The sequence below is a fragment of the Gorilla gorilla genome, chromosome 4 (genome assembly GCF_029281585.2).
Source record: "Gorilla gorilla gorilla isolate KB3781 chromosome 4, NHGRI_mGorGor1-v2.1_pri, whole genome shotgun sequence".
In the NCBI taxonomy this organism is placed as follows: domain Eukaryota; kingdom Metazoa; phylum Chordata; class Mammalia; order Primates; family Hominidae; genus Gorilla; species Gorilla gorilla.
The window spans coordinates 85,465,572-85,488,722 of NC_073228.2; the positions used below are offsets into that span (position 1 = coordinate 85,465,572).

A 23,151-nucleotide genomic window follows, 5' to 3' on the forward strand; every position below is an offset into this window, starting at 1 on the left:
TTTCAACCCAGAATTTCATATCCAGCCAAACTAAGCTTCATAAGCGAAGGAGAAATAAAATCCTTTACAGGCAAGCAAATGCTGAGAGACATTGTCACCACCAGGGCTGCCTTACAAGAGCTCCTGAAGGAAGCACCAAACATGGAAAGGAACAATCGGTACCAGCCACTCCAAAAACATATCAAATTGTAAAGACCATTGACACTATGAGGAAACTGCATCAACTAACAGGCAAAAGAACCAGCTAGCATCATAATGACAGGATCAAATTCACACATAACAATATTAATCTTAAATGTAAACAGGCTAAATGCCCCAATTAAAAGACACAGACTGGCAAATTGGATAAAAAGTCAAGACTCATCAGTGTGCTGTATTCAGGAGACCCATCTCCCGTGCAAAGACATACATAGGCTCAAAATAAAGGGATGGAGGAATATTTACCAAGCAAATGGAAAGAAAAAAAAAAAGCAGGGGTTGCATGCTAGTTTCTGATAAAACAGACTTTAAACCAACAAAGATCAAAAGAGACAAAGAAGGACATTACATATTGGTAAAGGGATCAATTCAACAAGAAGAGTAACTATCCTAAATATATATGCACCCAATACAGGAGCACCCAGATTCATAGAGAAAGTTCTTAGAGACCTACAAAGAGACTTAGACTCCCACACAATAATAGTGGGAGACTTTAACACTCCACTGCCAATATTAGACAGATCAATGAGACAGAAAATTAACAAGGATATTCAGAACTTGAAATCAGCTCTGGACCAAGCAGACTTAATAGACATCTACAAAACTCTCCACCCCAAATGAACAGAATATACATTCTTCTCAGCACCACATAGCACTTATTCTAAAATCGACCACATAATTGGAGGTAAAACACTCCTCAGCAAATGCAAAAGAATGGAAATCATAACAAACAGTCTCTCAGACCATGGTGCAATCAAATTAGAACTCAGGATTAAGAAACTCATTCAAAACCACACAACTACATGGAAACTGAACAACTTGCTCCTGAATGACTACTGGGTAAATAACGAAATGAAGGCAGAAATAAATAAGTTCTTTGAAACCAATGAGAACAAAGACACAATGTACCAGAATCTCTGGGACACACTTAAAGGTGTGTAGAGAGAAATTTATAGCACTAAATGCCCAGAAGAGAAAGCAGGAAAGATCCAAAATCAACACCCTAACATCACAATTAAAAGAACAAGAGAAGCAAGAGCAAAAAAATTCAAAAGCAAGCAGAAGACAATAAATAACTAAGATCAGAGCAGAACTGAAGGAGATAGAGACACGAAAAACCCTTCAAAAAAGTCAATGAATCCAGAAGCTGTTTTTCTGAAAACATCAACAAATAGACAGACCCCTAGCCAGACTAATAAAGAAGAAAAGAGAGAAGAATCAAATAGACACAATAAAAAATGATAAAGAGGATATCATCACTGATCCCACAGAAATACAAACTACTATCAGAGAATACTACAAACACCTTTATGCAAATGAACGAGAAAATCTAGAAGAAATGGATAAATTCCTGGACACATAAACCCTCCTAAGACTAAACCAGGAAGAAGTCGAATCTCTGAATAGACCAATGACAAGTTCTGAAATTGAGGCAGTAATTAATAGCCTACCAACCAAAAAAAGTCCAGGTCCAGATGGATTCACAGCTGAATTCTACCAGAGGTACAAAGAGGAGCTGGTACCATTCCTTCTGAAACTATTTCGAACAATAGAAAAAGAGGGACTCCTCCCTAACTCATTCTGTGAGGCCAGCATCATCCTGATACCAAAACCTGGCAGAGACACAATAAAAAAAGAAAATTTCAGGGCAATATCCCTGATGAACATTGATGCGAAAATCCTCAATAAAATACTGGCAAACCAAATCCAGCAGCACATCAAAAAGCTTATCCACCACAATCAAGTCGGCTTCATCCCTGGGATGCAAGGCTGGTTCAACATACACAAATCAATAAACATAATCCATCAGATAAACAGAACCAATGACAAAAACCACATAATTATCTCAATAGATGCAGAAAAGGCCTTCAACAAAATTCAACAGCCCATTCATGCTAAAAATTCTCAATAAACTAGATATTGATGGAACGTATCTCAAAATAATAAGAGCTATTTATGAGAAACCCACAGCCAATATCATACTGAATGGGGAAAAGCTGGAAGCATTGCCTTTGAAAACTGGCATAAGACAAGGATATGCTCTCTCACCACTCCTATTCAACATAGTGTTGGAAGTTCTGGCCAGGACAATCCGGCAAGAGAAAGAAAGAAAGGGTATTCAAATAGGAAAAGAGGAAGTCAAATTGTTTCTGTTTGCAAATTACATGATTGTATATTTAGAAAACCCCATCTTCTCAGCCCAAAATCTCCTTAAGCTGATAAGCAACTTCAGCAAAGTCTCAAGATACAAAATCAATGTGCAAAAATCATGAATATTCTTATACACCAATAACAGACAAACAGCCAAATCATGAGTGAACTCCCATTCACAATTGCTTCAAAGAGAATAAAATACCTAGGGATACAACTTACAAGGGATGTGAAGGACCTCTTCAAGGAGAACGACAAACCACTGCTCAAGGAAATAAGAGAGGACACAAACAAATGGGAAAATATTCCATGCTCATGGATAGGAAGACTCAATATCATGAAAATGGCCATACTGCCCAAAGTAATTTATAGATTCAATGCTATCCCCATCAAGCTACCATTGACTTTCTTCACAGAATTGGATAAACTACTTTAAATTTTATATGGAACCAAAAAAGAGCCTGAATAGCCACGACAATCCTGAGCAAAATGAACAAAGCTGGAGGCATCATGCTACCTGACTTCAAACTATACTACAAGGCTACAGTAACCAAAACAGCATGGTACTGGTACCAAAACAGATATATAGACCAATGGAAGAGAACAGAGGCTTCAGAAATAACACCAGACATCTACAACCATCTGATCTTTGACTAACCTGACAAAAACAAGCAACGGAGAAAGGATTCCCTATTTAATAAATGGTGTTAGGAAAACTGGCTAGCCATATGCAGAAAACTGAAATTGGATCCCTTCCTTACACCTTATACAAAAATTAACTCAAGATGGATTAAAGACTTAAACATAAGACCTAAAACCATAAAAATCCTAGAAAAAAACCTAGGCAATACCATTCAGGACGTAGGCATGGGCAAAGACTTCATGACTAAAACACCAAAAGCAATGGCAACAAAAGCCAAAATAGACAAATGGGATCTAATTAAACTAAAGAGCTTCTGCCAAGCAAAAGAAACTATCATCAGACTGAACAGGCAACCTACAGAATGGGAGAAAATTTCTATAATCTATCCATTTGACAAAGGGCTAATATCCAGAATCTACAAAGAACTTAAACAAATTTACAAGAAAAAAACAACCCCATCAAAAAGTGGGCGAAGGATATGAACAGATACTTCTCAAAAGAAGATATTTATGCTGCCAACAAACATAAGAAAAAAAGCTCATCATCACTGTTATTAGAGAAATGCAAATCAAAACCACAATGAGATTCCATCTCACTCCAGTTATAATGACAATCATTAAAAAGTCAGGAAACAATAGATGCTGGACAGTATGTGGGGAAATAACACTTTTACATTGTTGGTGGGAGTGTAAATTAGTTCAACCATTGTGGAAGACAACATGGCGATTCCTCAAGGATCTAGAACTAGAAATACCATTTGACCCAGCAATCCGATTACTGGGTATATACCCAAAGGATTATAAATCATTCTACTATAAAGACACATGCGCACGTATGTTTATTGCAGCACTGTTCACAATAACACAGACTTGGAACCAACCCAAATGCCCATCAATGATAGACTGGATAAAGAAAATGTGGCACATATACAACATGGAATACTATGCGGCCATAAAAATGGATGAGTTCATGTCCTTTGCAGGGACATGGATGAAGCTGGAAACCGTCATTCTCAGCAAACTAACACAAGAACAGAAAACCAAACACAGCATGTTCTCACTCGTAAGTGGGAGTTGAACAATGAGAACACATGGACAAAGGGAGGGGAACATCACCCACCGGGGTCTGTCAGGGGGTGGGGGCTAGGGGAGGGATAGTATTAGGAGAAATACCTAATATTGATAATGGGTTGATGGGTGCAGCAAACCACCATGGCTCGTGTATACCTATGTAAGAAACCTGTGTATTCTGCACATGTACCCCAGAACTTAAAGTATAATAATAATAAAAAAAAGCACCATGCTAAATGCTTTGTATCATAATCTAACAACACGTCATTCACTAAGCAGTAACCCCATGAGGTGGGCATTATCATTCCCATTTCATTCCCATCAGGAAATGGCCTTAGAAGGTGATATAGTGACTGGCAGGATCAGAGTTCAAACCCTGGTCTTATCTGGCTCCAAAGCTTTGACAACATTACCCTACTCAGGCTTCTGGTAAATAATTGCAATTCATACTATTTTAATCATAGTAGAGAGGCTTGTTCAGATATACATATCTCACTCTGTCACCCAGGCTAGAGTGCAGTGGTTCAATCATGACTCACTGGAGCCTTAAATTCCTGGGGTCAAGCGATCTTCCTGCGTTGGACTCCCAAAGTGCTGGGATACAGCATGAGCCAGTGCATCTGGCCCGGATATATTAAAGACAGTCTACAAGATGAACCAGTTGGGTTTACCTAGAAGAGTGACCGCATCTGGTTAAAGCCTTTGCGCACATATTGTTACTCTATATACCTGTCATAATCTGTAGCATTTTTTGGCAGAAAAACTGGAGGTAAAGAAAGAGTTTAATAATACATACATATGTATATTTATTTAAGCAATTAATTCCTATATTAGAAATCTGAACAAATTTAAATTTCTGGCACAGTTTTATTAAACCTTAATTTTATAAGTTTGAAAACTGATAAAACCTACATAACAACTGCTCTGGAGAGGAATTTGGCAATGTCTAATAAAATGACATATGCATTTACCCTTTGACTCAGCAATCCTATTTCCAGAAATCTATCCCACAAAGGCCAGGCATGGTGGCTCATGCCTGTAATCCCAGCACTTTGGGAGGGTGAGGCAGGTGGATCATCTGAGGTCAGGAGTTCGAGACTAGCCTGGCCAACATGGCAAAGCCCTGTCTCTACTAAAAATTCAAAAATTAGCTGTGTGTGGTGGCACGTGCCAGTAATCTCAGCTACTCGGGAGGCTGAGGCAGGAGAATCGCTTGAACCTGGGAGGCAGAGGTTGCAGTGAGCCGAGATCACGCCTTTGCACTCCAGCCTGGGTGACAGAGTGAGACTGTGTCTTAAAAAAAAAAAAAAAAGAAATCTATCCCACAAATATACTGGAAAAAATACAAACAAACATACATCTGCACAAGACTACAAAATTGAAATATTATTTGTAATAGCAAAAGACTGGAAACAATATAAATGTTCATCAGTGGAGGGCCAGTTGAATAATGTAGTGCGTCTCCACAATGGAGTACTATGTAGATACTAAAAGGAATGATGAATATCTACTTACAGTTATGCCTAGTTTAATGACAGGGATGTGACAGTTATGCCTAGTTTAATGACAGGGATGTGTTCTGAGAAATGCTTCATTAGGTGATTTTGTTGTTGTGGAAACATCATAGAGTGTACCCACACTAATCTAGATGGTATAGCCTCCTACACACCTAGGCTATACGGTATAGCCTATTGCTCCTAGGCTACAAACCTGTAGAGGATGTTATTGTGCTGAATACTGTAGGCAACCGTAACACAATGGTAAGTATTCGTGTATCCAAACATAGCTAAATGTAGAAAAGACGCAGTAAAAATGCAGTATTAAAATCTTTTTTTTTTTTTTAGAGATGGGGTTTTGCTCTCGTTGCCCAGGCTGGAGTGCAGTGGTGCAATCTTGGCTCACTGCAACCTCCGCCTCTCGGGTTCAAGTGATTCTCCTGCCTCAGCCTCCCAAATAGCTGGGATTACAGGCGTGTGCCACCACGCCCAGCTAATTTTTTCTATTTTTAGTAGAGATGGGGTTTCATCATGTTGGCCAGGCTGGTCTCAAAACTCCTGACCTCAGATGATCCACCCACCTCAGCCTTCCAAAGTGCAGGGATTACAGGCGTGAGCCCCTGCGCCCGGCCAGTATTAAAATCTTATGGGACCACTGTCACTGACCAAAATGCTGCTATGCAGCACATGACTGCGTATTGGTATGGAGTGATTTTCTAGGTAGAAATACTATATACTTTTACAGTGTATACTTTATACACTGTATATGCTTTCCTCCACCTCATTTTTAAGTGAAAAAAGTGAGGTGGAGAAGAGTACACACAGTGTGTTGAAATTTATTTTTAAAATAAAATGGATACATATAAATATTTCTTTACATTAAAAAAAAGAAGGATAAGGCACAAAACAAATAAAGCTGACATAGAAAGAGAGGGAGGGGCCTAGACAGAAGGTAGGGAGGAGCCAGGTTCCCCAGGGTGAAATGGGTCTGTTTTCCAGATTTGACTCTGGTACCTGTAGATATTTTAAACTATAAAACAAAATTAAATGAAAATAAAAGTCATTCCTACAAAATAAAAAGCAAATTAAACAAATGAACTTACGAATGTATGAAGTCAGTAGCTTAACCACATGGAAAAGGATTATTTCAAATGACTTCAAAATACAGTGACTTGGCTGTACCAGATGAGATACAGTTTGAGAAAGAAACTGCACAAATAATCTTAAGCTACTTTGTCTATTCATTTGTTAGTGATAATATTGGTACTGTTATTCTGAGTCTAATTAATGTGTATATACATATTAATTTCAATCAAATAAGTTTATGTCTTTAAATATCATGATATTCAGCATAAAATAAAATTAAAACCCAGAGATACAGACATAAAATCAAAGAAATTAAGTAAAACCATATAACCCTAAATTATTGCAGTTTATTAATATAAATGCTTTAAAAATACATAACTTCTAATTCTGTCCGCTGAAAAGGCCAAGAACGAATGCCCATTTTGATGTGATGTGCACCTTTCCTGCCCAGGTTGTGGTCTCTACTTCTCATTTCTACTGCAAGGAATCAGGACTCCTTGGAGAAATAATGGATTCTAAGTTTGTGGGGGGAAATGTAAAAGATGAGACTGAAACATTTTATATCAGAAGGCCAAGGAGTTATTAAGCACCTTTAACTTTGGGCTTTTGTTCAAGGGACTTAGGGATTAAACTGAAGAAGCTCCCACTGCTCAAAGATGGGGCAGTCTGAACTTCTGTAAGAATAATAACATTGCCCAGGCGCAGTGGCTCACGCCTGTAATCCCAGCACTTTGGGAGGCCGAGGTGGGTGGATCACCTGAGATCAGGAGTTTGAGACCAGCCTGGCCAACATGATGAAACCCTATCTCTACTAAAAAATACAAAAAAATTAGCTGGGTGTTGTGGCAGGCCCCTGTAATCCCAGCTACTTCGGGAGGCTGAGGCAGGAGAATCGCTTGAACCTGGGAGGCAGAGGTTGCAGTGAGCTGGGATTGCGCCATCACACTCCAGCCTGGGTGACAACAGTAAAACTCTGTCTCAAAAAAAAAAAGAAGAAGAAGAATAACATTGATGAATTGTAACACATCAAGTACATGAAAATCCATAGGCTCCTAATGAATAAAGGGAAAGAGTCAAGACTTTCCTCGACAAACTTTTCCTTAGGATACTCAGGTCATTAGTGAGAGTTTCCCTCTAGAGAAGTATTTTAGAAAATAAATGAAGAAGAAATGATAGAATTAGCATATTACCATGTTTCCAATATCTAATGACAGAATGGTTGTAGTCTATGATCATTAGATATCATATGGCCTTGACATGAGAAATTTTTACCGAATATCAAACCCTCACCAGCTGGGCGTGGTGGCAGGCGCATGTAATCCCAGCACTGTGGATCACCTGAGGTCAGGAGTTTGAGACCAGCCTGGCCAACATGGCAAAACCCTGTCTCTAATAAAAATACAAACATTATCAGGGCATGGTGGCAGGGCCCTGTAGTCCCAGCTACTCGGGAGGCTGAGGCAGGACAATCGCTTGAACCTGGGCTGCAGTGAGTCAAGATCGCACCACTGCACTCCAGCCTGGGTGACAGAGCAAGACTCCATCTCAAAGAAAAAAAAAACATCAAACCTTCATCATGTCAATGTTTAGATGTAACTGTCCGATTACAAGAAATACAAAGGACAGGAGAACACATTAATCAAGGCTACAGTGAGCAAACACAGAATATGTAAATTCTACAAAACAAATGACCAGGTTTCTTTAAAAAATAAATTGCAAGATAAAAGAAGGAAGGGAACATTTTATGTTAAAAGGCACTTAAAAGACCTATCACCTATACTGAATCCTGGTTTAATAAATCCCGTAAGACCTTCTAGTAAGACAGGATGTGGAAGCAGAACAGTGATACTGGTGATCCCGACCCTGTGTAGGCCTAAGGTAATGGATGTGTTTGTGTCATCGTTTTTAATAAAAAAGTTTAAAAGGTAAAAAAAAAAATAACAAATTTTAAAAACAGAAAATAGCTTATAGAATAAGGTAAGGACATAAAGAAAAATATTTTTAAACAGCTCTATAAAAGGCTTGTGTTTTAAGCTCAGTATTATTACAGAAGAATCAAAAAGATTTTTTTAAGTTTATAGAGTAAAAAAGTTACAATAATCTAAGGTTAATTTATAATTAAAGAAAGAAAAATATTTTTATAAATTTGGTGTAGCCTAAGTGTGTGGTATTTATAAAGTCTATGGTAGTGTACAGTAATGTCTGGGGCCTTCACATTTGCTCAGCACTCACTGCCTCCTGCAGGGCAGCTTCCAGCCTTCCAAGCTCAATTCATGGTAAGTGCCCTATACAGGTGTACTTTTTTTTTTTTTGGAGATAGAGTCTTGCTCTTGTCGCCCAGGCTGGAGTGTACTGGCGTGATCTTGGCTCACTGCAACCTCTGCCTCCCAGGTTCAAGCTATTCTCCTGCATTAGCCTCCTGAATAACCGGGATTACAAGCGCCTGTCATCACACCTGGCTAATTTTTGTACTTTTAGTACAAAATTAGTACAAAATAGACGGGGTTTCATGTTGGCCAGGCTGGTTTTGAACTCCTGACCTCAGGTGATCCATCCCCCTAGGCCTCCCAAAGTGCTGGGATTACAGGCGTGAGCCACAACGCCCGGCCAGGTGTACCATTTTTTCATCTTTTATACTGTATTTTACTGTATCTTTTTAATGTTTAACTATGTTTAGATACACAAATAGTCACCATGGTATTACAATTGCCTACAGTTTTCAGTACAGTAACAGGCTGCACAAGTTTGTAGCCTAGGAGCAATAGGCTATACCACATAGCCTAGGTATGTAAGAGGCTGTACTGTTGAGGTTTGTGTAAGTACACTCTATGATGTTCCTACAAGGATGAAGTCATTAGTGATGCATTTCTCAGAACATATCCCGTCATTAAGTGATGCATGACTGTATAGACTGAAATATTTACAGATGATACTTGGGGTTTTCCTCAAAACAATCCAGGCATATGGGGGAGTGTGGAGAGGTATTGATAAAGCAAGAGTGTCTGTGAGTTGATAATTGCTATAGCTAGGGGTGAAGGGTCCTTGGGATACACTGTACTATCCTCTCTGGTTTTATAGGCTGGTGCAAAAGTAATCGCAGTTTTCTCAATTACCAACCTAAATATGTATGTTTGAAATGTTTGTGTATCTTGAAATTTTCTACAGTAAGAGATGGTTAAGAACTTTCACACATAAAATGTTTTTCATAATTTACTCTCTCTACTCAGATGAATTAGTGTTTACCTAACAACCTGATGAAATTCACCATTATAAAGATACTTATTATCATTAATTATTATTCTAGCACAGGAAGGGGATGTTAATAATTAGCTTATAGTGGCCGGGCATGGTGGTTCACTCCTGTAATCCCAGCACCTTGGGAAGCCAGTGGGTGGACCGCTTGAGCCCAGGAGTTTGAGATCAGCCTGGACAAGATGATGAAACCCCATCTCTAAAAATAAATAAATAAATAAATAAATAAATACAAAAAAAATTAGCCAGGTGGGCATGGTGGCATGTGCCTGTAGTCCCAGCTACTTGGGAGGCTGAGGCAGGAGGATCACTTGAGCCCAGGAGGAATAGGTTGCAGTGAGCCAAGATCGCACTACTGCACTCCAGTCTGGGCAGCAGAGTGAGACAATTAAAAAAAGGAGCTTATAGAAAGTCTGTTTGGCTGTTATGCCTTATGCCACAATGCATCTAAGGCTGAGAGCTATTTCTCCACAAAATTGAGACTGTGAAGTTACACTTAAGAGTGTTTCTTATAAGTAGGCCCTATGATTATTCTTTTACTTACCTAAATTGGGTCACATGTTATTTATTTTATTAAGAAACAAGATCACTACCGCTGCCTGAATAAGCTCAGGTGCCACCAATACATGTCCCAGGTGAACCCACAAACCCAGGAGAAAGGAGCTATGGAGCAATGTCACTTACCTAGCTGTCTCCTCAAACTGTATGTCATCCACTGAGGCTGTAACGCAGGAAACTCCAGCATGTTTCTCAGCTTCAAAAAATACATAAAAATGTGCTGCTTTAGTGGTGATATGAGAATATTTCAGTATAAGGGAAAGGAGTGAAGTGTAAGTGCATTGATTTTAGTCACCCATCCCTCATTCATTATAGCACCACTGTGCCTACACTTTCCGGATCAACTGGCTCATTACAAGCTTCTTTGCTCTGTGAGTTATGTTTCTAATGTATGGTAATTACTGCACTTTTTATCCTAATTTTTAACTTACATGGTCTTGTATTTGAAATTTAATACCAAGATCCTGCAAATCTAGCTATTGAAATAGCAATTTTAGTAAGTTGGTGCTGACTTTAAATATTTTATCAGGTACTATCCTTGTTTTAAAATCAAAGCATCACAGGTGTAGCCACTTGCCCACATAACCAGTAGCAGAATCTGTTTAAATGATTTAACCACCGTAAGCACTTGAGCGGTATGGGAAACCCCGAGTCATCCCAAATCAAAGAGGATCTTCTCTGGGTATCAGAGAGAGATGGGCACACAGTAGATATTTAGTCAATATTTATTTTATTATTACCAAATTTATGCCAAATTCAGTATACATTAATTATCTTGAAGGAGGAGTATTGAGTAGGGTGGGAGAGTTCAGGAAGAAGCTTGGTTATTTCCATGTTCTATGTCTGCACGTAATTTGCTCAGATTTCTTTTTTTATTGTTGGTTTTGCTTTACATAAAAAACACCAGAATTTATACTCTGTGGGGAAGATTTTGACATGTGCTTCTGCCAGATTTGATTTTGAGAAACACAATTGAAAGCCAAACAGATTATATTGGCTTTATAAGAACTTTTGACCTCATTTTAGTTTTGGAGACTTCAGTCCTGGTGCCACATGATTAAGAAAAGAGTGAATTATACTGAATTTGTCTTCCTTGTGTGTACTGGATCATTATAACTACATATGTATTAATTGATAGTCCTAGGTAACAAGACATGAGAGATACTCCACTGCGCACGTATTTAACACATTCCTGTCTAGGATCTAATTCTGCAGAAAATTGGACATTCAAATGTTCAAGGAAGGGAAAATGGAAGAATCGGACTCTAGGAATGCTCAAGGTGGACTCAATTTAATTCAATGCACCAAACATTTGTTAAGTTCTTGCTGATTTCCAGACACTGAGTTGGATGAGTTCCTTTTTTTTTTTTTTTTTTTTTCAGATGGAGTCTCGCTGTCACCCAGGCTGGAGTGCAATGGTGTGATCTTGGCTCATTTCAACCTCCACCTCCTGGGTTCAAGCAATTCTCCCGCCTCAGCCTCCCGAGTAGCTAGGACTACTGGTGTGCACCACCATGCCCAGCTAATTTTTTGTATTTTTAGTAGAGATGGGGTTTCACCATGTTAGCCAGGATGGTCTCGATCTCCTGACCTCGTGATCTGCCTGCCTCAGCCTCCCAAAGTGCTGGGATTACAGGCGTGAGCTCTATCTTTTTAAGCAGTCCACTCTGTGGCACTTAGAGATCCAGCCATAGTCAGTACACTTTTAGAGCTTAAGTTTTCCAGGGAACTGCTGAAACCTTGCAAATATATGCTTAAATCATTGATTAAAGAATACTTAATAAACATTCATTCCAGTTACTTGACATGAGGGAATGGGATGTTGAGGTTATTAATTCTTAGTAATAAAGTGTTATAATGTATACCAACATAAGTATCTTGAGTATCTTTTTTTTTTTTTTTTTTAAGGGACGAGGTCTGTATCACCTAGGCTGGAGTGCAGTGGCACGATCATAGCTCACTCCAGCGTCGAACTCCTGGGCTCAAGTGATCTTGCCTCAGCCTCCCGAGTAGCTGGGACTATAGGCATGTGCCACCACAGCTAGCTAACTTTTAAAAAATTGTTTAAAATATTTTTTGTAGAGACCGGGTCTCATGATTTTGCCCAAGCTGGTCCCAAACTCCTGGACTCAAGTGATCCTCCTGCCTTGGCCCCTCAAATCACTGGAATTACAGGTGTGAGCCACCATGCCTGGCTGAGTTATCAATTTTGAATGACTTAAATGATAACTAAAATGCAGTAACCAGTAAAAAAATTAAACTTTTATTGTTTATATTGGGTATCTATTCTGTATATGTAGCACTATACTAGATTTCTTAAGGGATCAAAAAGTAATAAAATCATGACAGTTACTTTTTATTAAGCATTTATTATCGATCAGGCACTGGGCTAGTCATTTAAGCATGTCGATTACATGAAGTTGGTACTATTATTAGCTCCCTTTTATAAATAAGAAAATTTAGGCTTAGATAGATTAAATGCATTGTTCTAAATAGTGATTTTGACTATAGAAGCAATAGGAACTTTCAGGAAAGAGTAGGTTAGACAAACCAGAGAACACTCCCAGAGAAGGACGTGGCTAAATATGGGTTTCAGGAGCTCAATAATCATGATTTATACCATTGATTTTCAAGGGTCATTAAACTAAAAGGAAAAAAAATATGGGGACCACCATAGGGTCCTGGCTTCACATGTCATTACATGTGTGCTGTGTTTTTAAACGAGTGTCAATTAGATGACATGAACTCACAGGAGTGGCTTGTTCTGGTTCTTGATTTTGATTGCCCTTCATACCAGCAGAAGTGGAAAACCCTAAAGCTGTTTCTGATTTCCTGGGAGAACAAAGAGAAGCTAAGTGATTGTAAGTAGGTACGAAATGATGACTGATAAAAATAGTGGTAACCTTCCTTCATTCCTTCCTTCCTTCAGCAGATATTGATTGAGCACTTGTTTTATTTTATATAAGGCAGCCTCTGCGTAAGGTGCTGGCAATGGGAAACAGCCAGGACCTCTGCTCTCATGGAGTCTAGTGGATGAGCAAGAGGTTAATTAAATGGATATTGATATGGTTTGGCTGTGTCCCCACCCAAACCTCATCTTGAGTTGTAGCTCCCATAATTCCCACATGTTGTGGGAAGGAACCGGTGGGAGTTAATTGAATCATGGGGGCGGGTCTTTCCTGTGCTATTCTCTTAATAGTGAATAAGCCTCACGAGATGTGATGGTTTTATAAGGGGAAACCCCTTGTGCTTGGTTCTCATTTTCTCTCCTGCCACCACCATATAAGAAGTGCCTTCCACCTTCCACCATGATTGTGAGGCTTCCCCACCCACGTGGAACTGTGAGTCCGTTAAACCTCTTTTTCTTTATAAATTACCCAGTCTCAGATATGTCTTTATCAGCAGCATGAAAATGGACTAATACAGATATATAATGACAAAATGGACTAAGTGCTCTGAAGAAAACAGGGATTTTATGAGAGTCAGTAACTGAGATAATACACTAGGTGGGGTGTCCAGGAAGGCTTGAGGGCAGAGGAGGGGAGGGCCTGCTGAGCAGAGGGAACAGTGACTACAAAGGTCCTGGTGACTGCAATGCAGAGAGTAGGAGGGAGAGTGGGTGAGATGAGGCTGGAGTGAAGGCTGAGGACAGGCTATGCACAGGGCCTTGGAGCTCTTGGTTCAAAGTTTTTGTAATTATTATTCTTCAAGATATTGTTGCACTGCCTTCTGGTCTCCACTGTTTCTGATGAGGTCAGTGGTAATTCTAATTGTTGTTCTCCTATATATGGTGTTTCAGTCTGGCTGCATTCAAGATTTTCTCTTCATCATAGTTTGACTATGATATGCCTGGATGTATTCTTTGTATTAGTTTTTCTTTCTTTCTTTTTTTAAATTGGAGACAGAGTCTCACTCTGTCATCCAGGCTGGAGTGTGGTGGCACAATCTTGGCTCACTGCAACCTCCGCCTCCTGGGTTCAAGAGATTCTCCTGCTCAGCCTCCTGAGTAGCTGGGATTACAGGCGTGCGCCACCATGCCCAGCTAATTTTTGTATTTTTAGTAAAGATGGGGTTTCACCATGTTGGCCAGGCTGGTCTTGAACTTCTGACCTCAGGTGATTTGCCTGCCTCAGCCTCCCAAAGTGCTGGGATTACAGGTGTGAGCCACCAGGCCCAGCCTGTATTAGTTTTTCTTGAAGTTCTATGACCTTGAATCTGTAATTGTATGTCTTTCACCATATTAGGAACTCTAATTATGTTTATGTTTTATTTTTCCACAAATCTCTGATACTTTATTTTATTTATGTATTTTTTTTTTTTTTTTTTTTGAGACAGGGTCTTGCTCTGTTACCCAGGCTGGAGTACAGTGGTGCAATCATGGCTCACTGCAGCCTCGACCTCCCAGGCTCAAGTCATCCTCACACCTCAGCCTCCTGAGTAGCTGGGACTACAGGTGCATGCTACCATGCCTGGCTAATTTTAACATTTTCTTTTTTTGGTAGAGACAGGATCTTTCTATGTTGCCCAGGCTGGTCTCGAGTTCCTGGGCTCAAACCATCCTCCTACCTGAGCCTCCCAAAGTGCTAGGATTACAGGCATGAGCCATTGTACCTGGCCACACTTTGTTTATTTTTAAAATTCATTTTTTTCTGTTCTTAGATTGGATAATTTCTATTGATGTATTTTTGCATTTACTAACTCTTTTCTCAGCCATGTCCATTCTGCTGTTAAGCCTAGCCATTGAGTTTGTTATTTTAGACACTGTATTTTTCAGTTCTGGAATTACCATTTGGCTTTTAAAAAATAGTTTCTATTACTCTGCAGAAATGTACTGTATTTTCAATCTTTTTCTTCCTTTTCTTTTTCTTTTGAGATGGAGTCTTATTCTCAAATGAGACTCCAGCCCTGGCTGGAGTGCAGTGGTACAATCTCGGCTCACTGCAATCTCCACCTCCCAGATTCAAGTGATTCTCCTGCCTCAGCCTCCTGTGTAGCTGGGATTACAAGCACCTGCCACAACACCCGGCTGATTTTTGTATTTTTAGTAGACAGGGTTTCATCATGTTGACCAGGCTGGTCTTGAACTCCTGACCTCAAGTGATCCACCTGCCTCAGCCTCCCAAAGTGCTAGGATTACAGCAATCTTTATTATCATATTTTTAATTATATTATTGAGCACAGTTATACTAGCTGCTTTAAAATCCTTGAAGCTTAATTCCAGCATCAGGGTTGTCTAGGGATGAATCTCCATTGATCGTCTTTTCTCTTAAGAATGAATCATGTTTCCCTTTGTATTTCAAGTAATTTTGGATAATATCCTAGCCATTGTGAGTGATCCATTGTAGAAACTGTGTTTCTCTGAAATGTGTTGGTTTTGTTTTTGGTTTTGTTTTTTAAAGCAAGCAGTTAACCTGACCAAACTGAAACTATAATCTGTCTACCTAGAGATGGGCACAACTATTTTCAGTTCTTTTGGCCTCAACCAGGAGGTCTGGAGTCTGTCCTATGTATACATGATTCAAGATTTGCCAGATATCTGGGAAAAGATTATAGATAGATTTTAGGGCTCTGTCTCTCTGGCTCTTTCCTTTCTGGAACTGTCCCTTTTGTATTTCATTCAGTAGCTGTGCTTTTCCCAAACCCTGTCTTTGGGCTCTTCAAACCAGCAAGCCTGTGGGTTTTCCATCAGAACTATAGCTGGGAGCAGACTGGCATTTTCTTTCAGGCTTCATTTATAAAACAAACACAGAAAAAGCCAACACCACTTTGTTCTTTCATGTGTTAACTTTCAAGTGTTATAAGCCTACTTTTGTTCACTTTTCACCTGCCTTAAGTCTCTTTTATTTAGTGTTTTGCCCAGAGTTTATAATTATTATCTGTGGGAGATTTTTTAGTAGGAAGCACTTGAACATCTTAGAAAAATCCTTAAAGCCCTTGGTGAAGAAAAGAAAGGGAAAAATGAACAAAACATATGACATGATCAATCAGATTAGCATCTTCAAAGATTACTTTAGAAGCAGTGTGAAGAGGAGACCAGAATGAATGGAGATGAGTTTGGAAATCACTGCTGAAGTCTGCATGAGAGATGATGATAGCTTGGAGTAGATGGTCGCATTGGGGATGCAGCAAAGTGCTTGGATTTCAGAGACTCCTTTAGGGGGTAACACTGACAGGACTTGCTCCATGCATAGAGTATGTGAAGGGAGAAGTAAGGTGGAGAGAGAGATATCAAGGATGACTCCTAGACTTTTGACTTGCTCAACTAGATGAGTTGGGTGCCACTGCAGAGATAGTAAACCCTGGAAAAGATTCACAAATAAAAAACTGCGTGTGTGAGATGTTCCAAAATAATACATGGACGTGTGAGATAGAGGATTACTCAGATAGCTTCAAGACTTTAGACTTAAGGGACTGAAAAAATAATGGGGCCACAGACAGAAGTAAGGATAGTGAGAATATTTCATCTTTCTTTAAATATTGAGAAGACATTTTGGAATCCAGCAGTGCCTAGGGGTCATAGCAATGTTTTGGGGGCCATGACTGGGATTGCAGTAATGTGGCTAAAGAGATAATGCTGGCCTATAAAAAACTCTGAGAAAATCCCAGAGAAATCAGTTTTATATTACTACACAGATTCAGTTACACCTTGGCTAAGTAATGTCCCCTGCTTATGTGGTGCCTCAGGTCACCATAAAGTGTTTAACACAGGCATTATTCATGTTGCCCAAACCAACTTTATCATACAGGTTTTCTTAATATTAGTAACATTATCAGTTATTAATATTATACTACTAATAGTAATGTAACTATTAAGGTATAGAGTAATTAATTGTCAATTGGATCTTTCCATGGTTTCCAAAGATGTCAGGTCATAGAAATGATGACAACTGCAGGTGGGCCATTGTTTCTCCATCACAAGACAGAGGCACTAAGCAAGGTAACTAAAAGTCACTTCAGTGGTCTCATAATGTATTCAGTTGCCTTGGAAACAGGCATCATTATTATTAGCAACCTCAGTGGTTTATGTATTATTCTTTTTTCCTATGTGTGGATTAATTTTGTATTCATGTTTCCATTGTTAATATAACCAATCTCAAATCCTGTTAAAAAAAAAAAGGCTTAAAGGAGTCATTGATTTCTCACAATTGTGGAGGCAGGGAAGTTCCAAATCGAGGTGCTTGCCCATTGTAGGTCCTAGTGAGGGCTCTCTTCCTGGCCTGTGGATGGCTGTCTTCCTGCTGTGGCCTCACATGGCAGAGAGAAGCTCTCCAGTATCTCTTCTTATAAGGACATTAATTGTATGGGACCAGGATTCCACTCTTATGATCTCATTAGCCTTAATTCTTCACTCCAAATAGAGTGACATCAGGGGTTAGGACTTCAGTGTATAAATTTCGGTGGGTGATGTGGGGGATATAATTCAGTCCTTAATAAATGTTTTTGCCATTTTTACTGTCATTCTGTCACAAGAACACAGTGGAGTTTTCCAGAGACTACATAAGGGTGTGGTAGCAGCAGGGTGAATGCAGAAGCAGGTATGAGAAGTCAGCAATCCTCCGCTAGCCAGACCTTAGAGAGACTCGCCAGGATGTAACCTTTATCACCACTCCTCTCGCTACACTTTTGTTCTTGTGGAAAATAGTTATTTTTTAATTAAAAATGTTATGCTAACAATGTGGTCCATTTCTTTTTTAAAAATAATTAAAAATTTTAAATTTCCATTACGGTAAATGTGATATAAATAGCCTACATAAACAAAAGCTGCCTGGGTGCGGTGGCTCATGCCTGTAATCCCAACACTTTGGGAGGCTGGGGCCTCCCAACACTTCAGGATCACTTGAGTCCAGGAGTTTGAGACCAGCCTGGGCAACATAGTGAGACCCCATCTCTACAAAAGCAAAACAAAACAAAACTCCCAAAATCAGCTGGGCCTGGTGGCGTGCGTCTGTGGTCCTAGTTACTCTGGAGGCTGAGGTGGGAGGATCGCTTTAGCTCAGGAGATCGAGGCTGCAGCGACCTCTGATGGCGCCACCGCTCTCCAGCCCGGGAGAGAGCTCAACAACAACAACAAACAAACAAACAAACAAACAAAAAATCCCGCAGAAGCTCTCTGGGCTCCTCACTTGTGTAATGGAATGAAGGAGTCCTGAGAGCCACACATTTGGGAACCACTGGTCTCGGCCATGCCCAGCGCGGGCGCACTGTCGCAACACCCCTATCCCTGGCTGCGCAGGGTTCAGCTCTCCGCAAGTACCTTCCTCGCCTTCCTACCACCCCCCAACCCCCAGCCGCCGCCGCTCCCGCAGCCCCGGCGCCCGCCTACCCGCCAGGCAGGCGGTGGTGTCGATCCACTTGAGCAGCTGCCCCGCGCTCAGCTCGCCGCGCGCAGTGGCGTGCGCCGGCTGGATGGCTTGGCTCATGAGCACCTCGCCGGGCGCCGGCTGCTCCATGGCCAGGGCGAGAGCGCTACGCCTGCGGCCCCCGACACCCCACCATGCCCGCTCCGCCCTCCCCGCCCAGCTCCAAAGGGCGCTGACACCGCCCGCCCGGGCCGCGAACCCTTGGCCGCCAGGTGGTGGGAGCTGCGAGTGAGGGGGCCCGCACTGTCATCCCCGGACTATCGCGAGTGGGGGAAAACCAGCGCTCTCGGGTCTCAGGAGAAGTCTGGGAAGTGCGCGGGGATGGGGGCTCCCGGGTAGACAGGTCTGGAAGGTGGCTCCCCGAGAGCCGGAGCGCGAGGAACAGCTTTTGACATAAAAAAGCTGTTACACTTTCTAGAGCTGCTATCAGTGACTGTACAAAGCAGTCCTCATTAGGGAAACAGTGTCTCCAGAAAACCTCCAGCATCTAATGGATTGGTGGATGTCTGACTGTCAGGGGAGGCTGCGCCAGGGAGCACATTTACGATGGAGAACTGGAAACCCGGAGAAGCGGAGCAAGCAGCTGAGGAGATAGGAGCCGCTAAGCGACCCGATCACCTGGCTGGAACCCAGGGCTCCTGACTGTCCGGAATAGCACGAAGAAGCCTAGCCGACTCTCACGAATTGGTGGTGCCTTTTCATCCTTATATTTTTGGCTTGCCAAGCCTCAGCATGGCGACATCAGAATGGAGATTCTGGTATTTTTCTTTCCTTTTTAAAAGACTTTTTTTTTAAATGAAAGTGAAGAAATAAGGAAATGTTGACTTGATAGCTTTTAGGAGCCTCTGTGTATAGGTTTCAGGAAATCCAATCATAAATAGGAATTGCATGTTTTCACTGAGGCAAGCATGAAGTTTGACTTATATAAAAGGCATTAAAATAACTTTTAAAAGCAAACAAAAACTTGTGCATCCAAGATGGTCGCATTATGTAGCTATACACTTATTTCAATGATAACGTTATTACATTGCTTTTGGCACTCCTCCTTGGAAAATGCCTTCTTTTTAATGACTTCTGTATTGAGAAATCATAATTTAGGAATTGATAGATTATCATATATTCACTCCATCTACCAATAACTCTGTGAGAGTCATTTATTGACCTTGGACTTGGCCATGTCGCTTGCTTAAGAATGGAATGTGGAGAGATAGCAGTGTACCACCAGTCTTGCCTTTAGAAGCACCCTGTGTTTCTGTTCTCAGGAACATCTGACCTCTGCCATGAGGTCAAGTAGCTGCCTATTAGCATCTGGGTACCAGACTGAATTCACGTATTGCAGAGGCATCTCAGCCAGCTGGAGGACTCACAGCCTGAAGCAGAGCAACCCAGCAGACATGAAGACTCTTTAATGAGACATAACTACTTATTGTTGTGTGCCACTGTGATTTTGGGGGTTGTCTGTTATGCAGCAATAGCTGACAGTTACATGAGTGAACTGTATTAATATTTGGGAAGTTTATTAAATTACTGGAAATAAAGTTTGCATTTAGGCTGGGTTGTATTATTTTGGGTAAAAAGTGGTGACTAAAGTGGTGATATTGAATTATGTGTATGGTTGTATACTTGGTTTCTTATAAACTAAAGAAATTTCAGGCCAGGTGCAGTGGCTCATGCCTATAATCCCAGCACTTTGGGAGGCTGAGGTTAGGTAAATTGCTTGAGCTCAGGAGTTCAAGACCAGCCTGAGCAACATGGTGAAACCCTCTCTCCACCAAAAATACAAGAATTAGTTGGGCATGGTGGTGTGTGCCTGTGGTCCCAGCTACTCAGGAGGCTGAGGCAGGAGGATCACTTGAGCCAAAAAGGCAGAGGTTGCAGTGAGCTTGAGTCTCAAAAAAAAAAAAAAAAAGAAAAAGAAAGAAAGAAAAAGAAGAAGAAATTTCAAAAATGTTTAAGCATAAGTGTAAGAGGATGGGTTTCCAAAATGATTTTCTTGAAGGGGACAGCATGTGTATATTTGTATGTTTGTCTAGAGATGTTGCTTTAAAAGCAGACATGGTACACAAATTCACTGCTGTGTTTTCTTATCTTTACTATCTCCTGTTTAGATGTCTTCAGATTATGGTTTCATATCTTTTGTTGGTTTCATACTAATTTTCATTTTACTATTCTTGTGTTTTTCTGAATGGTCCCTTTCTTCCTTTTACAATGAAAATGTCATCTGCATGCATGAACATTTGTTATCTCCATTTCTCTCTGATGTCAAAGATTTTTACTATTATGCTTGAATAAAAGGTCTTCGAGTTTCATTTGTGTTTAGAGACATTTTTGAAGATAAGCAGAATGTGAAGCCAGCTTGATTTTAAAAGTTTGTGCACAGGAGCAGGAAAGCTGACCCAAAAAAGTGTGGGAAGTTCCACAATCACTAGAATAACAAGAAAATCTTTAAAATGCTGGAGTGGGAAGGGGAACTGGACAGTCTAAGCTCTTATTCTAGAGATGAGGAAATGAAGTGATTTCCTTGGGTCACATTGTAAGGTAGTGGCTGGGTTTTGTGAAAACTAAGAACAAGGAACCTGGAATATAAGTAGAGAGGTAGAAAAAAAAATGCTTTCTCCAGAAACAGAGCCTCTGACAAGAATTTGAGAGCAGACAGGTTATTTGGGAGGAAATTGCAGAAAGCACTGGTAGGGGCATCAAAGTGTAGTCCCCAGGTAAGCAGCCTCAGCCTCACCTGGGATCCTCTTAGAAATGCAGAATCTCAGGCCGGGAGTGTTGGCTCATGCTTATAATCCCAGCACTTTGGGAGGCTGAGGCAGGAGGATCACTTCATCCTAGGAGTTTGAGACCAGCCTGAGTAACATAGAGAGACCTTGTCTCTATAAAACAAAAAAAATTTAAAAATTAGCCGGGAAAGGTAGCATATGCCTGTGGTCCCAGCTACTTTGGGAGGCTGAGGTGGGAGGATTGCTTGAGCCCAGGAGGTCGAGGCTGCAGTGAGCCGTGATTGGGCCACAGCACTTCAGCCTGAGTGACAGAGTGAGGCCCTGTCTCAAAAAAGAAAAAAAAAAAAAGAAAGAAAAGAAAAGAAAAAGAATTATAAATGCAGAATTTCAGGCTCCAACTCAGACCTACTGAATTAGAGTCTAAATTTTATTAAGATTCCTAGGTGATTCAGGGGCACATTACAGTTTGTGAAGAACAGCCCCAGCCATTCCTCCCACTGGCATGAACCCTGGGGTTTTTAACCTCTGACTGGCATCCTTCATTGACTAAGGGCTGGTCCCAGGAGATGAACTCCCCAGGACTTCTGCAGATTTCAGAGCAAGAGCAAGCTTTCAGCTGGAGCTTTATCTAAGTAGGACAGGAAGACGCTGTCAGCTTGGACTAGGACTCAGAACGGTGAGTGCCGTGGCCATGTGGGCAAGGCAGAGAGCCAAAATCCTTACTGTCCTGAACAGCAGAGGCAGCCGGGAGCCTTTCCATTGTGGGAGATATGTCCCAGACAGAGGGTTTGCTAGTTCAAGTACTTCATACAGAGATGAACTTGATTAGCCATCAAACTCTATCTCCACCTTTGGTATAAGTTTTAAAAGGTGTCAGGTCAGTGTTTCCAAATTCAAATACAAATTTATAAGGATGTGGTTCAAAGTTTAAACTCACAGCCCCTAAGCAAAAATTCCAGGATGGGTTTTCTTAGCTTTTGGCTGCCAACTTCTTGACTGGAGGGTCTCCTGTCCTTCTCTGCCCCTGAACCCTGCTCTAGGGATGGCAGTGACTTTGGGGAATGGGTTTTCTGCTTGGACTGTCCCTCTTAGCACCTGGAGCCTCAAGATAACCTTGCTCCTGTTTGTCCCTGCACTTCCGGTGGCCCCTTCTTTCTGTCAAGCATTAGGTGTAGAACCTAACAGCCACCACATTTGTGTGGAGTACAGAGCTTTATTTTGTTTGAACAAAAGCCATGTGTATAGAATCTAATTTTTCTGCTTCCCCAGATTTGTTTGGCCCCACTTTCATCCCAGGCCATTGATTACTGCTCAGTGGAGTCCCTTTGCGGTCACCACCACTGCCTGTGAATATGTTGGAGCACATTGTTTTCAAATACTGCTTCCCACTTGCTCATGGTATACAATTCTTTCTATATATTGCAGATTTCCATTTACTAATATTTTAATAAGGATTTCTATGTCTGTATTTTTGGGACATGTTGGTCTGCAGTTTTCTTTCTTTAAAACTGTCCTTGTCTGGTTTTGGTGTCAGCGTTCATAAAATGAATCGGGAAATGTTCCCCCCCCGTGTATTCTGAAAAAGACTGTATATATTTGGTGTTCTTTACA

At 40.8% G+C, this 23,151-nt stretch overlaps 1 protein-coding gene across 3 annotated transcripts in view; it reads right to left on the reverse strand.

Annotated features, from left to right (window-relative positions):
- The window catches only part of ACOT12 (acyl-CoA thioesterase 12), an 85,059-nt gene extending 65,157 nt beyond the window's left edge, over positions 1–19,902 (reverse strand). For all 3 annotated transcript variants that reach the window (XM_055386154.2, XM_055386155.2, XM_004042230.5), the window contains exons 1-2: positions 18,778–19,902; positions 10,581–10,650 (exon numbers count right to left, since the gene is read on the reverse strand). In XM_055386154.2, coding sequence (XP_055242129.2) covers positions 10,581–10,650; positions 18,778–18,904 — 197 coding nt within the window. In that variant the 5' untranslated portion in view covers positions 18,905–19,902. The remainder of the gene's footprint in view (positions 1–10,580; positions 10,651–18,777) is intronic.
- Between the last annotated feature and the right edge of the window lie 3,249 nt (positions 19,903–23,151).